The sequence below is a fragment of the Tupaia chinensis genome, unplaced genomic scaffold, assembly GCF_000334495.1.
Source record: "Tupaia chinensis unplaced genomic scaffold, TupChi_1.0 Scaffold000661_1, whole genome shotgun sequence".
Classification (NCBI taxonomy): domain Eukaryota; kingdom Metazoa; phylum Chordata; class Mammalia; order Scandentia; family Tupaiidae; genus Tupaia; species Tupaia belangeri.
In genome coordinates, this window is record NW_006160183.1 from 1,370,802 (window position 1) to 1,387,596 (window position 16,795).

The window sequence follows — 16,795 nt, forward strand, 5'->3', positions numbered from 1 at the left end:
AGAAATCACCCCCCAGGGAGGATGGCCACGCCACAGTCTCTTCTCCTCCATTCTCCTCTCGGGATCTTGGGAATGCACGCACACGCACCCGGCGTGAGTTTTAAGCCACCGGGTCTAGGACACGAACCGTGGTTGACTACATGGGAGTCCAGCAACACCCATTACACTAACTGCTGGTCCCCGCCCTCAGTTCTTTTATTTTTTTATTTTTTATTTTTTTGGAGAGGTTTTCGCTATAGGGCACGTGTGCTCGCCAGACAGACAGAGAGAGACATAGAGACAGAAAGCGAGAAATCACCCCCCAGGGGGGATGGTCACACCGCAATCCCTTCTCCTCCATTCTCCTCTCGGGATCTTGGGCATGCACGCACACGCACCCGGCGTGAGTTTTAAGCCACCGGGTCTAGGACACGAACCGTGGTTGACTACATGGGAGTCCAGCAACACCCATTACACTAACTGCTGGTCCCCGCCCTCAGTTCTTTTATTTTTTTATTTTTTATTTTTTTGGAGAGGTTTTTTGCTATAGGGCGCGTGCACTCGCCAGACAGAGAGAGACAGAGAGAAAGAAAGCGAGAAATCACCCCCCAGGGAGGATGGCCACGCCACAGTCTCTTCTCCTCCATTCTCCTCTCGGGATCTTGGGAATGCACGCACACGCACCCGGCGTGAGTTTTAAGCCACCGGGTCTAGGACACGAACCGTGGTTGACTACATGGGAGTCCAGCAACACCCATTACACTAACTGCTGGTCCCCGCCCTCAGTTCTTTTATTTTTTTATTTTTTATTTTTTTGGAGAGGTTTTCGCTATAGGGCACGTGTGCTCGCCAGACAGACAGAGAGAGACATAGAGACAGAAAGCGAGAAATCACCCCCCAGGGGGGATGGTCACACCGCAATCCCTTCTCCTCCATTCTCCTCTCAGGATCTTGGGCATGCACACACACGCGCCCGGCGTGAGATTTAAGCCACCGGGTCCGAGACACGAACCGCGGTCGACTACGTGGGAATCCAGCGACATAGCCATTACGCTAACTGCTGGTTCCCGTCGCCCTCAGTTCTTTACTTGAGCAGGCATCCAGCATTTTCTGCCTGCCAAAGAGAGCTAAATATATGGTCCTGGGGTCTTGCCACATTCCAGGGTCATCCAGGGACCCTCAGCCTCTGCAGTGATGTCTGGGCTTTTTATTTTTTTCAAATATTAATATTTATGCAATGATGGTATCTTCACTTAGATTCCCTAGACAGATCAATAATTAATATATTTACTAAAAACCAGACATCGCCTCATCAGAGTCCTATGCAAAGCAAGCTCTGTGCTTCCCAGCAACCACACTTCTTTCTAAAAATGTGTTATCCTCTGCTAAGAACACTTGAGCTTCCCATTGCTTTTTCCCTTCTATTGTTTCCATCTTACCTAAGAGGTTTTAGGCAAGTTTTGTTTCCTTCAGGGTCACCTGCTAGAAAAATGACTGGGAAGGGAGACTGGACTAACCTCGTTCCTCCCTCTGGAGACACAATTAGGAGGGTCAGTAGTCGGCACATCCTCCTGTCTCAGGTCAAGATACCATCGATTCCCACAATAGCTATTTCCTTCCTTTACCACCCCCAAACTCCTCAAGCCTTCCAGACCCCTTCTCCCTACCCTCAACATCCAAAAGGATATCCTATTTCAGAGAATAAGGCAAACACTGTTGTGATACTCTCAACAGATTGAAAACTTGTATGATTACCTTGCCCACTCACCTTCCCCTGGATTCCTGTCTCTGATCCCAGATACGCATCTGCACCAGGGCCTGGTCTTTAGGCTTTCCCTCCATTCATCTTTACCCTCAAGATCTGCCCCTCCCTCTGCCCCTGCAATATCAGTGGCTCCCTCTCCCTTCTGGTTCATTAATCTCTCCTTTTCCATGTTTTCCTAACTGTCTAAAACATTCTGAAAACACTAGGAGACTTCAAAAAGTTAGTGGAAAATGAAATAAAAATGTGCTAATTTTTGTGCAAAAAAACCTTGAAATTCATATATTGTTTTTTCATAAGACATATGTTCCATGAACATTTGAATATACCATATACTTTTTAAAATTATTTATTATTACTTTAATTTGTTATAGGACATATGCACTCTCCAGAGACAGAGAAAGGGCAAGAGAGAAAGCAAGCCACCAGGTCCAGGACTCGAACCACAGTCAGTCATGTGGGAGTCCAGCACCTTAACCACCATGCCACCTGCTGGCCCAAAGATACCTTATACTTCAGACCCTTCATTCTTATTTTAACTTAATGCATTTGGACCCCCATCCCACTAAGACACTTTCTGTTGAGGTCACTAGTGACCTCCTTCTTGTTAAGTCTCACTCCTCATTTCATTTCTTGTCTTAACCTCTTGGCAATTTTTGTTCCACTGTGCCGCTTCTTCTTTTTTAATACTTTCTACACCTTTGGCATTCATCACGCAGTTCTTTGTTGGTTTCCTCCTACCTGTGAAGTCCTTGCCTCTTGTAGCCTTTGTAGGCTCATCCTCAGATACTGGTAACCTCTGCCTCTCTGTCCTTCAACTCCCAAGTAACAATCTTTGACTGTTTTCTTCATGCTCAAGGTACTGACCCTAGAGAATGACATCTACTTTATGACTTTCACTACTACCGAGATACTGAGAAATTCCAAATGTAAATGCTCAATCTAGCCTTCTCCTCCAAGTTTCAATGAGGGTCCAGAAGTTGACCAGCTCCATGTAAATTTCCCACAGACACCTCAGGTTAACATGTCTCTAACCCTGTTCTCTCTCTTGTATTCTCTATCTCAGTGAATGGCATCTCTGTCCTCTCAGTTGGACCTGGGTGCTATGCCCAGTAAGTTACTGCTCCTCAATATCTTTAAGTTATTTTCTTTATTTCCACTCATCCATTTCCTTAGCTCTAAGTTCTCATAATTTCTCATTGGGATTCCTTCAATGACCAATTTGTTCATGTCTTCAGGTTTTCTTAAAATTTTCCCATTTTTTTTCTATGTTTTTACAATGGGAATTTATTAATACATTCAGTACAAACACTGAAATGCTATTTAAAAGTAATGTCCATGCAAGATCCCTGCCCAGTAGTTCATGGCTACCCAACTCAGTGCACAGGCTGGACCAGCTTAGAAAACTAGACACTCCTCTGGCCCCCAGCATATGTCTACTCCTTCCCTTTCTGTGTGTTGATACTTGTGACACTCAGCATGCTAATTTGAGCAGATGATTCATGGGTGGACCAGCAGGAAGCAGAGAAACCTAAACTAAAGAGCCAAGGTTCTACACCTATTTCTGATAACAAGGTGCGTGATATTAGCAAGCTACTTAATCTCTGAGCCTTAGTTTTCTTACCTGGGATATGAGGATAATATCACTGATGTCACAGCCTATATAAGATCAATATGATCTCTTATGTGAAGGCGTTCTAGACTGATTCCTTCCAGGAGTAAGGTCCAAACCATAGATCACAAGAGAAAAACTCCAATTCACACCTCTTACTTCCTTTAGGGTCTAACTCCAATATATTTCTTCCCTTCTGCTCCAATAAATCTTTTCCTTAGGTCATTTCTCTACCTTGGTAGATTCGTCTTGTCTCCTCAGCTTGTCAACCATCTTAAAAGGTGGGCCCTGCCTCCCTCCTCCTTACTGTTTCCTCCACATAGTCTAGGGCAATCTCTCCGAAGAGACTGCTTAACAGATGCACAGAGTCACTAATGAGGGATGAATAAGGGGTTGTGTTCAGACCTCCAGCCAAATCTGGAATTTATTTTCTAAGCTCCAAGAGTGAGTTATTTTTTACGAAGAGGAGGACAAATGAGGGCATGTGGGTGCAGGATTGAGGGCAGGGCTGGAATCAACTTACCTTTACATTGCAAACCCTGCCGCAAGAGGCCCCAGAGCAAGGACCCACAGTGGTCGCAGAAGGTGGGAACCTTGTAGTTGTGGATACCAAACTTGTGGGGCATGTTGACACTGAATCGCTGTGAGCCCACCTGCAGGGACAGCAAAACACAAGGTCACCACCAAGCTCCCTCATGTCTCAGAGTGCTCATCATTGGAACACTTACAGAACTTCTTTCACAGGTCATCGTTGAGGGCAGGCCTCAGGTTGGCTCTGAAATCTGCCCTGAGAAATGAGGCAAACCGCACCTCCATCCTAGCCTAAGCTTGCTCCTAGAGCCCTGAACAGACTGCCACACTGCTGGGTTTTGCAAGGCCAGGCCCGCTCTCCCCTGTGTAGTTCAATCCAAGATTTCAGGCCTTCAAGCAATCACAGAACATACTCTCACCACTGATGAAATATCACTATGTGCACTCAATATAGGGAAGCCTCGCTGAGGCAGAGTCCTTGAGCAGCTTGACAGTGGACATGTGATTCTATAGAGCAGCATGTGAACTCTGCACAGGGTCATGGAAACTCGAGATCATCAGACAGGACAAGCAATAACTACAATGATGATGGCCAAGGCTGGGGCAGGGATGAGGGGGGGTGCTCACTAAGGACACTAAGATATCAGTGCTGACTGTAAGCCAGGCACCAGTATCTCAGTTAAACCTTACCATCACCTTTCAGGGTAGGTGCCATTATTACACCCAGTGAACGGATAAGGAAATTAAATCATGGTGAGATTAAGAAGCATGCTTGCTATCTGATCAGGGGCAAAGACAGGCCGCCATCCCTGTAAGTCTAAATCCAGAGCCCATATATTTAAATCACGATGTGGCCTCTTGTTGATTATTTTAAAGGAATAAAGAAAAAGTGGCAAGATAGCAGGGGAAGGAATTAGGACCAGGAGTTCAGGTATGTGAGACATGGCCCTGGGTCTGCCACAAAACACCCGTGAAGTCTCAGGCAGGTCTCCTAACATCTTGGGGCCTAGAATATATCATCTGGCAAATGAATATGGTCCTGTGCCACCTAAAGACATAGATTATGGAGCTCAACAAGATAATAGAATAGAAAAGGTGGGAAAGATGAAGCATATCATGGGGGTCATCAGTACTGTACACCTTTCTGGGTTGTCATCTCTGCTCCACAGATCTATTCTCTGCCCATGTCTCTAGTGGAACAATCACAGACCTAGGACCTCTCAAAAGGACCATAGATCATCTCCTAGGACATGTATGGGCGAGAGAAAGTCACTACTGCTACTCTGGGAATTTGGGAGTGGAGGGCATACAGCAGAGAACCTGGCCCTTGGGTCACTGGCTCACCAAGGAGCAAAAATGAGAGGGGAGAGAGGAGAGTTGGACATAGGCTTGAATGTACACACAAAGGCACATCCATCCACATTAATGCTCAGGATCACCTATCATCCAGCTCCAAGAAACAGCTAGTCCAGGCCAGTTGGTGGCATGGTGGTTAAGGCACCTGGATCCCATATGGCCAACTTGCCAGTTCAAGTCCAGGACCTAGAAGCTTGAGAAACAAGTTATGCACATGTGTGTGTGTGTGTGTGTGTGTGTGTGTGTGTGTGCATTCCCAAAATCCCCAAAGGAAGAAGAAATGAAGGAGAAGGGATTGAAGTGTGACCACTCCTCATGAGGAGGTGCGGAGGGGTACTCTCTCACTGTTTCCCCACATTTCTCCCTGGTGAGTACATATGCCCTCTGAAAAATTTTAAATAAAAAAAAAATAAATGGCTGGTCCTTCCACTGAATTAGGATTTTTCTGACCCCTACTCAAAATGCATATACCATTTATGAGGATGTTGCTTAGGTACATGATTCTCAGATATACTGAAAACAATTGACCCACCCCTCCATAGGTTTGTAGCCTAAGTGTGCCTATTTGTCAGTATACACATGTCACCTTCTGCTAGTCTCACATCTAAGGATATATGAGATCATTACTACAATTTCAATCCTGAAAACGTGGTGGTCCCATACAGGAACAGAATCACTTTCTCCCAGGAATAGGGTTTTCATAGGAGTATGAATGACAGATGAAGAGGGAGGGATGCTGTCTCAGGTTACTAGAAGAATCAGTGTGGGGAAAGCTATGTAGCCTTCAGTTGGAACCACTAAGGATGCTTAGGTATCAGACAGGTGGCAGATGAAGGAATGCACACAAGAGAACATCATGGAGTCAGAGAGGCAGACACACAAATATGAAGACCATACTCATGCAGGCAGACATGTGGAAGAAATGAAGGAGAAGGGATTGAAGTGTGACCACTCCTCATGAGGAGGTGCGGAGGGGTACTCTCTCACTGTTTCCCCACATTTCTCCCTGGTGAGTACATATGCCCTCTGAAAAATTTTAAATAAAAAAAAAATAAATGGCTGGTCCTTCCACTGAATTAGGATTTTTCTGACCCCTACTCAAAATGCATATACCATTTATGAGGATGTTGCTTAGGTACATGATTCTCAGATATACTGAAAACAATTGACCCACCCCTCCATAGGTTTGTAGCCTAAGTGTGCCTATTTGTCAGTATACACATGTCACCTTCTGCTAGTCTCACATCTAAGGATATATGAGATCATTACTACAATTTCAATCCTGAAAACGTGGTGGTCCCATACAGGAACAGAATCACTTTCTCCCAGGAATAGGGTTTTCATAGGAGTATGAATGACAGATGAAGAGGTAGGGAAGCTGTCTCAGGTGACTAGAAGAATCAGTGTGGGGAAAGCTATGTAGCCTTCAGTTGGAACCACTAAGGATGCTTAGGTATCAGACAGGTGGCAGATGAAGGAATGCACACAAGAGAACATCATGGAGTCAGAGAGGCAGACACACAAATATGAAGACCATACTCATGCAGGCAGACATGTGTCCAGCTGCTCCTACCGAGGAGGACACAGTAACACAGGGCAAAGGCAGGCTCGGAGAGGACATGGAACCAAAGACATAGGCAGAAAGAGGAAAGTGTAAGATCCAAAAGAGGAGGAAAAGAAAGAGGAAGACGACACAGAACATTCCTTGGTTAACATTCTAAGAAGTATGGGGAAGGTGAGTGCTAAGCACTGACACACAGAGACACAAGACAGGGCAAGTGCCTATGGTTCAAAAGATCCAAGAGCTCTATGAAAAAGCACCTTTTAATAGGATCAAAGGCCTTAGAAGCATGGTGCCTTGAATGCTTTGAATGTGTTGGGGTATACACACGTGTGGGTACACCTGCATCACACTGAAGGTGTTGGTTGACAGATGATCCTGAGTACATTACACAAAAGGATGAACTCAAAAATTGGTCTGCAGCAGAGTAGCAGTCAGCACAGGGCACACTCACCCCCACAGTGGGCCATATACACTGGTACTAAAGGAGAATGGCCTCAGGAAGTATGAGATGGGAGCAGGGAAAACCAGGAGGTGCAATCAATTCTGCCAACCTTAGAAACTCAAAGCTCCCTTCTCAATCTTTGGCAATGTTGTCCTTGTGATATATGCCAAATACGGGGACACACCTTACTGAAGACTAGTTTTCACTGTTCAATACTCCAGGAAAGACTGTCACAAAAACTAGGGCATGGATTTTGTGCTAGGTTCTGAGCATTTCAATTCCCCACCCTCTAATCTACATGGCATGGACTCTTAAAGGACTTTTCCCTCCCAGAAAGTGTGGAAGAGCTATAGAAACCTGCAGAGACTCACAGGTAGTGAGACTTGTGAGGTCCTCAAGGGCAGGATTATATGTGTTCCATGGGATATGCCAAGATGCCTTCCTACAGGAAGTACCCAATAAATATTCATCAAAATATCCATAGGAAAGAAGGGAGTCAGATGGCAATTAGGCCATCTCCTTTCATTTTACTTGTAATGGATATAGTTGGGGTTTTCACCCTAGGCCAGGAGGCAGGACAGTCCAGTGCTGCTTGCAATTTTAACCATTACAGGTGAACCTCTGTAAAACACATGAGCACTTGGGCTGTCTGCCCTTCAGGGATATTGAAAGCTCAGCCTAATCTTGTCCCTTGTTGCTGTCCAGAGATGGCATGAAAGCAAAAAGATATAAAAGACAGAAAATGCCTTAGATGCCAAGATGCTAAGTTGTTGTTAAGGAATAGGTGGAAGGTCCATCTTTAAAAAGGACTGAAGCCAAATTACAAAGGAGAGTCATTGTATATGCCTCCACTTAATATATACCAACTGTCTGCATTCTATGGCTGAAACTGAAAGATTAGAGGATATAGAAACATGGAAAATGGCTATAGATACTGGATACAGTGTGGAAAGAGGGTGGAGAAGGAGGGGAGTCTGAGGAAAGACATTAAAGAGAAAAAAAGAGAGACAAGACATTTATGGGACACAGAAATGGATTATTACCTGTTGATAACATGTATGGTATCTCCAACAGGTCTGATGTGAAATGTATTCATGTTGGAAAATACATTTTACAAGCTAAGTGATGTATAGTGATTGAAAGTATAAAAGAAATTAAAATATATTTTTAAAAGAAAAAAAAAACAAAAAATTATAAATCCACCTGATTATAGACCCCAGCTGATTATAAACCCATTCCAAGCCCCTTTTTCTGATCCCCAGTTCTAATAGCCTATGATTATATATTATTTAACCTAAAATTGAAAGCATGCCTTTGAAATCAACCACCTTGAACACAGTTAACCCCTATTCTCAGTCATATCTGCCATTTTGGTCAAGGGAGTTTTTAAATCTATCATTGGTAACACCATTCTCCCCAACACTAGATTAGGAGAAACCTACCTACACAGTTAAATTTTATTTCTTTATTTTTTTAATAATTATTTTATTTAACTTTATTTGTTATTATTTTCCAGTTTGATCAGAGAGAGAGAGGGTAAGTTTGCTCTAGGGTACATGTGCTCACACCAGAGACAGAGAGTCAGACAGAAAGTGAGAAATCATCCCCTGGCAGTTGGCCATGCCACTATCCCTTCTATTCCATTCTCCTCTTGGGATCTTGGGCATGCACATATACCTGGCATAAGTTTAAAGCCACTGGGCCCAGGACTCAAACCACAGTTGACTACATGGGAGTCCAGCACCATAACCATCATGCCATCTACTGGTCCCCAAATTTTCTTTCTTTCATTCCCCCTGGCAGCTTCCCTAGTAGCCAGTCCGACACTATTTTCTAAGGTTAAGAGATAACACTGTGCAGTGGTCAAGGGCTCAGACTCTAGAACAGACGATCTAGGTTTGAATGTGGCTCTTTCACATATCAGCTATGTAATTTGTGACAAGTTAATTTGACCTCTGTGTGCTTCTATTTTCTCTGTCATATAATGAAGATGATAATAGCATCTGTATCTCATTAAGACTGTTATGGGATTAGGTAATAGTTGTTGAAATGCTTAAACTAGGATATGGTAAGTACCCAGCGACTGTTGACTCTTAGCATTATTGTGATTATTTCCACCTCCTGAGTGTTCCTTGAATTTGTTCATTCCACTCACTGCCCCATATCCCAATTAAAGATAAGGTTTCTGCTGTGTGCTGTTTCTATCACTGTTCATTACCTGCATAGAGCCATGGACACATCAGTTAGCCACTTCAGTGTTCCGAGGAGATAATGACATAAAATAATTCACATTTCCTTGTGGGATCTAGCTCAGGAATCATACTGCTCTTGGCACGATATGTACAAGGATAAAACTTACTTGGAGCTGTGCTCATTCTATAGATGGTCTTCCGAGATGAGACTCATCAACAACTCCCTTAATTTGTGATCAACAAGAAAGTGACGGGATCACAGCAACATCAAGTTTTCTTGGGGACCACAGAGGAGGGAGTGATGGGAGGGGCTGACAGTGAAGAAAGCCCAGAATTCCAATGTTATATTTACCTCGTCAGGCGTTTCCTGTTTCTTTAATCCAGCACACTTCGTAATTATGAGCTCATGACATCGCTTGTGGACCACACAAGTGCACACTGCAAAAGATGACAAGGAGGCTGAACAACAAGTGCATGAATAAAGTTTTCATTCCAAGGTATAATCAAGTCCCTGCAGAAGAACAAAGGGAGGCATGCTCCTTCTGTCACTGAGTATTAATTTAATATCCTCGCCAAAGTCCTTAATGCAGTTAGCTCAGAGCACTTTGCCATTAGGGCTTCCTAAATGTCTTGAAGAAGAATGAAACATTTACTCTCAAAGCACATTGGCAGTTTGCTCTAATTCCGGGAGTACTGATCAATTTTCATGCTTTGATATGCCAAGATCAGGGAACAACTTCCTTCTCAGCTCTCCCATGGGTCATTGTCTATTTTTTTTTTAAGAGAGGTTTTTTCTAAAGGGCACGTGCACTCAACAGAGAGTTAGAAAGTGAGAAATTACCCCTCAAGGGGCATAGCCCATGCTACAATCCCTTCTCCTCCCATCTCCTCTCAGGATTTTGGCCATGCACACACATGGCACCCAGTGTGAGTTTAAGCCTCTGGGTCTGGGACCTGAACCACAGTCGACTACATGGAAGTCCAGCAATGTAACCATTACACCATTTGCTGGTCCTGGTCATTGTCCATTAGAGATGTGGTAATTGTGCCCCGCTCAGGATGAGGCCAGGGTGACTAATGTGATAGGAAGAACTGCAGCAAGTAGCACAGAAATTCTTAGGCTTTTTAATCTGGTTATACCGGTTATATGACAAACTTAAAATTTTCATTGAACTTAATAGGTCCACAAGAAGCAACCTGTACTTCTGTCTTCAGTGTCATGGGGCAGTGTGGAACATAGGTGGCTAAAGAGTTAAGTAACTCTCCTTACACACAGGCTACCCTAAAGACACGATGTCTAGCAGAATCTTTCCAAGTTCCCTCAAGAGAGAAGCCCAAGTTAAACAGTGCTAGACCAAGAGATGGAAAGCCCCATGCTCAAACCACAGAGAGACCTCTACATGACCACATCACGTTTCCACCCTCCAATTTTGTACAACTGAAGTTTGCATGTGTAGTCAACTAATGGGGAAAAAAAAGAGTCCTCAGTAACTTCAAGTGAGTTTTACATTTTTCAGAGCTAATGATTCCACGATAGAGACAAGAATGAGAATCGGCAAGGATACTTAGTGATATTAACTAAAACAATTGGGAAAAGAGCAACTCTAGGGAGCAAGAGAGGAAAGGAGCTGGCAAATACACAAAACCCAGCTCAGCACAAAGTGGGACTTTGAAAGAGCCTCTAATTGCAGTGTTCCATTAGGTTGTCGGAAAAGTCATGACTTATTTTTTTCTATGCAAAAATGCATCATGACTTTTCTGAGAACACAGTAGCTCTCTAGGAAAGATAAAAGTGCTGCCTGCTGCAATTGGCACAAAAAGGCTGGGTGGCTTGGAGACCTGCTGAGGCCAACTGGTCCAACTGGAGAAAGGTGGTCCCTGCAAGACACCGACCACATCTGTACATAGAAGTAGTGGCCAGGTGGGGACCAAAAATCAGGGCCCCATTTCTCAGAGAGGCTGCAGAGCATGTGAGTCAGGCAGAGCGCCTCCAAATACCAACAAACTCAGCACACACTTTGTAAGAGCACTAGAGATCTGGCTCTAGCCATGGGCCACAAAAATTAAGTTCTTAAAATATCTCTTACCTTGACACTGGTATCCCTGCTTTCCTATGACACCCCTGAAAAGAAGAATATAACCTTTTAGGACAATGGAATTTTACTAGGTCAAAAAACAAATGAAGCCACCCAATTTTGGCCTCTTCCCACAGAGCACCATGGAGTCCACAGAGCAGTGTGATTTCACTGTCACTTACAGAGTGCCTTAAAAATGCCTTCTTCCAAAGGCACCAAGGGAAGCCCCAGTGCCTGGAGTGGGCGTAAGGTCTGTTCAGTGTCAGAGCTTGGTTTCCTATACAAACCGCCATTCCAGTGATGTCAATAGTCTTCTGGAAATCCACAAGTAAACCTACTTGTTCTCAGCAGGCCCCAGTTGAGTATACCCTTCCTTGTGGATAAAAGTGAATGTTCCTCAGGACCAGCAGCTGGCGTAATAGTTTCATCACTGGAGTCCCATATGTAGTCAACTACAGTTTGAGTCCCAGACCCAATGACTTAAAAATCACACTGGTGCATGCGTGTGTATGTGTGTGTGCCCAAGATCCTGAGAGAAGAATGGAAGAGAAGAGATTATGGTATGGCCAATCCCCCAGAGGTGATTTCCTACTTTCTATCTGTCTCTCTGGCAAGTGCATGTGCCCTATAGCAAAAATCTCTCTTAAAAAAAAATAAAATAAAAAGGATGTCCTTCCTCTCCCAGCACCAATACAAACTCTACAGACTCTCTGATCATAAAGGAGGGCTGCCACTGGCTGTCATATTCCTTGGGCATTCTTTTTTTTTTTGGAGAGATTTTCACTGTAGGGCGCGTGCGCTCGCCAGACAGACAGAGAGAGACAGAAAGCGAGAAATCACCCCCCAGGGGGGATGGTCACGCCGCAATCCCTTCTCCTCCATTCTCCTCTCGGGATCTTGGGCACACACGCACACGCGCCCGGCGTGAGTTTCAAGCCACCGGGTCCGGGACACGAACCACGGTCGACTACGTGGGAGTCCAGCGACATAGCCATTACGCTAACTGCTGGTTCCCTTCCTTGGGCATTCTATAGACCACCAAGAGTATGGGCTAGTCTGTGGCCAGGACTGGGGGTTTAATCTACCATTTTAGTAAAGGCTACCATGAGAGGTTTCCTTTTAGTCCAAGCAGGGTTCCCAGGGCAAGGTTTAAAGTCAGCATGGACACAGAATAATCCAGCCAACCTGACCTTACCACTGACCTCAGTAACTGCTGGTCAGGGAGCTCACGGCAGTTCTCAGTCCAGTAACAGAAGCAAGAAGTCATGTGGGCTATACCCAGAAAACACAGGGCTCAGTGGCATTCTTTGTGGGTGTAAGACCAACCACTCAATTCATGAGAAAAACATAGAAAGCGGAGTTCAGACACTTGAATCATCACTGGGAAGAAGTGTCTACCCAGAGTGGGGCATTATTTCTGCTACGGTTGGATTGATTTTGCCCTAAGCTGTGTCATCTCAGATGTCCATGCCAACCTCAGTTAACTTGTTCTTTAACACCACAAGGATAATACAAGCAACTTCTGGACACCTTAGGAATCCAGGGGGTTCCACAGAGCCCAGTAAAATGTGCCCTGGCAGAGTTCATATTGAAACTTGGCCCTATTCATTCTCCTGCACTGGAATCAAGCATGTTGGCAACCTTTATCAGCTTACAAGAACTCAGATAGCTTGCAAGAAAGGCTTGTAGGATGTCAGGGAACACCTCACACCAACTGCAAGGTCCAAAGGATGGGACTTGGATCCGAAAGCTCTGAGTTTAAATCTTAGCACAACTTCTGAGCAGTACGACCTTGGACAGATGGTGTTTCCTCACCCTAAGCCTCAAAGAGCATCTCCCTCTGTAAATGAGGATAGCAGAGCCAACCACACAGGGAGACTTGGGCTGAGGGGGGCAATCTGCTCACATAGCTGACTACCTGGAAAAGAAGTTTTTTCTTTTTCTTTTTCTTTTTTTAATTTGCCAGAGGGAGCATGCACTCACCAGACAGACAGATGGGGAGAAGAGAAAGCACCCTCCAACCGGAATTGGTACACTACTATCCCTTCTCTTCTATTTCCCCATCTTGTAAGGATTTTGGGCATGCACACACATGTGCCTGACATGTTTTTGAAAATACTAGTGCCAAAATTTGAATCCCAATGATCGGTCATGTAGAATCTCATTTCCTCACTACTAGGCCACAAGGCCAGCCTAAAATTTATGTATAAAGGCAGGTTAACCAGGTGTAGAATCATTTCTCTGACACTTTCTCACTAGAGGACATTACAACGTCAGAATAGTCTTTTTTTTTTTCTCATTTCTGAATCTTGGTAGTATAAGTGAATTGGAGCTAATACTACATAGCTGATAGGATATTAGGCAGCTTTAATTAGATATTTCCTAGCATGTGGTAGATAGCTATAGTTCTCCAAATCCCAAGATCAGTGCTCCATATTTTTCTCTACCTCCCAAAAGGCCTACTACACATCTCTTCCGGCCTATCAAATCCTAGTCATCATGAAAGGAGAAATGTCACCTCCTCAGGAAGCCTTCTCTGACTACTCCGGCTGCTATTCTCTCCCTCTTCTGAAATCTCAACATTCTAGAAGTAGCACTATTAGAAGAATTAGTAAGAACTGCTTTGTATTACAAATATTAGCAATCAAGTATTTTTAAACTTTATTATGGAAACATTTAAAACATATATAGAAGTGGAGTGATGAATATAATAGATCTACACATACCCCAAACCCAGTTCTTGTCATTTTCAACACATGGCTGGTCTTGTACCAACTCTACCTCTGTCCCCTCTTCCCACCTTCAAGGGTTATTTTTCAACAATCTCAGACATCATAGCATGTGTACATAATTCAGCTTGTCTGCCTAATTGATAAGGATTCTTTCATAAAAATCACAATATCATTACTGTAAAATCTTAATTCCTTAAATATCTATAATCTTAAGTATAAAGCCAGCAGAAACCATAGTTTCTTCCTTCCGTGTATTCCTCCCATACATTGAACACACACTTAGCCCTCTACAAAAGTCTTCTACAACCAGATAAAGACATAAAGCATACCAACACTTTCTGAATGCAGTTTATAATCTCTCCCATTCCACTCCTGAGTTCTTGCCACAGAGAAGTCATACCTAGAGGTTTCCAGGAGAGAGAAGCTTACCAGATAAAATCTCTGCAGTGCGAACAGTAGGTGGGCTGCCGAAGATAGGTGGCCATGAACTTGTGGCCATTGACCTGGTGGACCCTGCGCCTGACGGCCCCCTGCCGCTTCCTTGGCCGCATGCGCTCCCTGAACACACGTTCTTCATTGTCTTTAGGGGCTAGGAAGGACAAGAGCAGAGAAGAAAGCAGTCTGAGTTACTGTATTGGGAAATGACCTCCGGCTGAAGAGCTCCCCCCCCCTCAGGTAAGTGCCTTCACTTGTGCAGGGATGGTCTGAGGGATCTCCCTGTTCAACTGAAGTGAGTGAGCACACATGGGGTGGGAAGACAAAGATCGTCTTTCCCACTACATCTAGGGGTACCCTCAGATCCATTGCAGTATGAACTCTGCTCCCTATGTGGCCACCCATTCTTCCCCAAATCCACTGCATGGTCCAAGGGATGGAACTGGGATCCAAAAGCTCTGAGTTTAAATCTTAACACAATTTCTGAGCAGTACAACCTTGGATAGATGGCGTTTCCTCACCCTAAGCCTCAAAGAGTATCTCCCTCTGCAAGTGAGGATAGCAGAGCCAACCACACAGGGAGACTTGGGCTGAGGGGGGCAATCTGCTCACATAGCTGCCTACCTGGAGAAGCATCTATATTATATCTGACTTCTCTCTTCTCCTCCTTTCTTGGACTAGGACAACAAAGAACCTTTTCCCAAAGGTCAAAGGTGAAAGAAATATAACCCAGAGAATGCTGACAGTTTCCTAAAGGCTCATGATCCACCATCATGGGCTTTAAGATCTTATTGGAGGCCAAAGGATCTTCCTTATTTTCTTCCACTGAAATTGCCCCAGACCTAAGAACACCTTGCAAGGGGACTAGTGAACAACAATACAAATGATAATCATGATTGTTATGGATGAGTCAGTGCTTGCACCAGCCCCCCTAAATTCATGTTTCAACCCTAACCTTCAGCGTGCTGGTATTTCAAGGTGGATCCTTTAGCAGATAATTGGGTTTAGGTGAGGTCATGAGGGCGAGACCTCGCCACAAAGGGATTGGTGATCTTATAAGAACAAGAGACCACAGTGAACACGTGGTCTCTGCCACATGACCACACAGTGAGAAGGTGGCCCTGTATGCAACAGAAAGAGGATCCTCACCAGAACCCAACCATGCTGGCACCATCATCTCAACCTTCTAGCTTCCAGGACAGTCAAAAACGAGTACCTGTTGCTTAAGCCACCCAGTCTGATATCTTGTTCTGGCAACCTGAGCTAAAACAATGATGAAAACAGCTAACATCTTTTCAGGTCTTACCCTGTCATGTGTTCTATGCTAAGGGCATCACATGGAGTAACTCGATAAATCCTCACAACAATCCTGCTTGAAGGGCACTGCTATCATCCCTGTTTTATAGATAAGTAAACTGAAGAATAGTGTGTTGAAGTAACCTACTGCTGTTAACACAGTTACTAAGCGGTGGAGCCCAGTTTCTAACCCAGATAGTGGGGGAGAAGCCAATATCCTACTGTCTACACACTATCTAGGATCAGCTCACTTGCCCTGTAGCAAGTCCTCAAAGCTCTCAGCTGAGTGACTTCATTATGAAAAGTGTCAAACTGTCTGTGGCTTCTCTGAGGGCAGAGTGGGAGGCACTGAGTCTCCTGCCAAGCTCCTGGAACCTTCATGCAGGTCCTGGAAGTTCCCCTATGTGGCTCTCTTCCCCCACCCAATACTTTCCACACCAGTCAATACCTGACATCCCACCATATCAGTGTCAGTCCTTGGAGGAAGAAGCACTGATTCTCCTGGACTTCTTTCATTGTAAGGTGTCCCACAATGGAGGTCACATGTGAGACCCACACAGACATTTAGTCAAAGATATCTTGTTAGTACAAGAGGAAAAGCAAAACCAAAGAAAGAAAATTGGCCAAAAATCTAGTTTGTACTATTAGAGGGAAGCAAGCACCAAGCAAATGGGAAGCTGATTCTGGGAAGCAACCCTCAGTTTCCAGGATGTCTCCCCAAGACAGGCTGTGATGAACCAGATGGAGTCTGCTCGGTGGCTCCTGCTTCTGAAGGAAGATAGAGACACCTACACATACCGCCACTCCCCACCCCACCCC

The 16,795-nt window shown here is 44.5% G+C and overlaps 1 protein-coding gene across 1 annotated transcript in view; it reads right to left on the reverse strand.

The window, feature by feature from the left end:
• PRKCE (protein kinase C epsilon) overlaps window positions 1–16,795 on the reverse strand; it is a 582,018-nt gene that overhangs the window by 208,102 nt on the left and 357,121 nt on the right. Inside the window, exons 3-6 of the mRNA XM_006159896.3 lie at window positions 14,675–14,834; window positions 11,526–11,560; window positions 9,791–9,876; window positions 3,877–4,006 (exon numbers count right to left, since the gene is read on the reverse strand). Coding sequence (XP_006159958.1) covers window positions 3,877–4,006; window positions 9,791–9,876; window positions 11,526–11,560; window positions 14,675–14,834 — 411 coding nt within the window. The remainder of the gene's footprint in view (window positions 1–3,876; window positions 4,007–9,790; window positions 9,877–11,525; window positions 11,561–14,674; window positions 14,835–16,795) is intronic.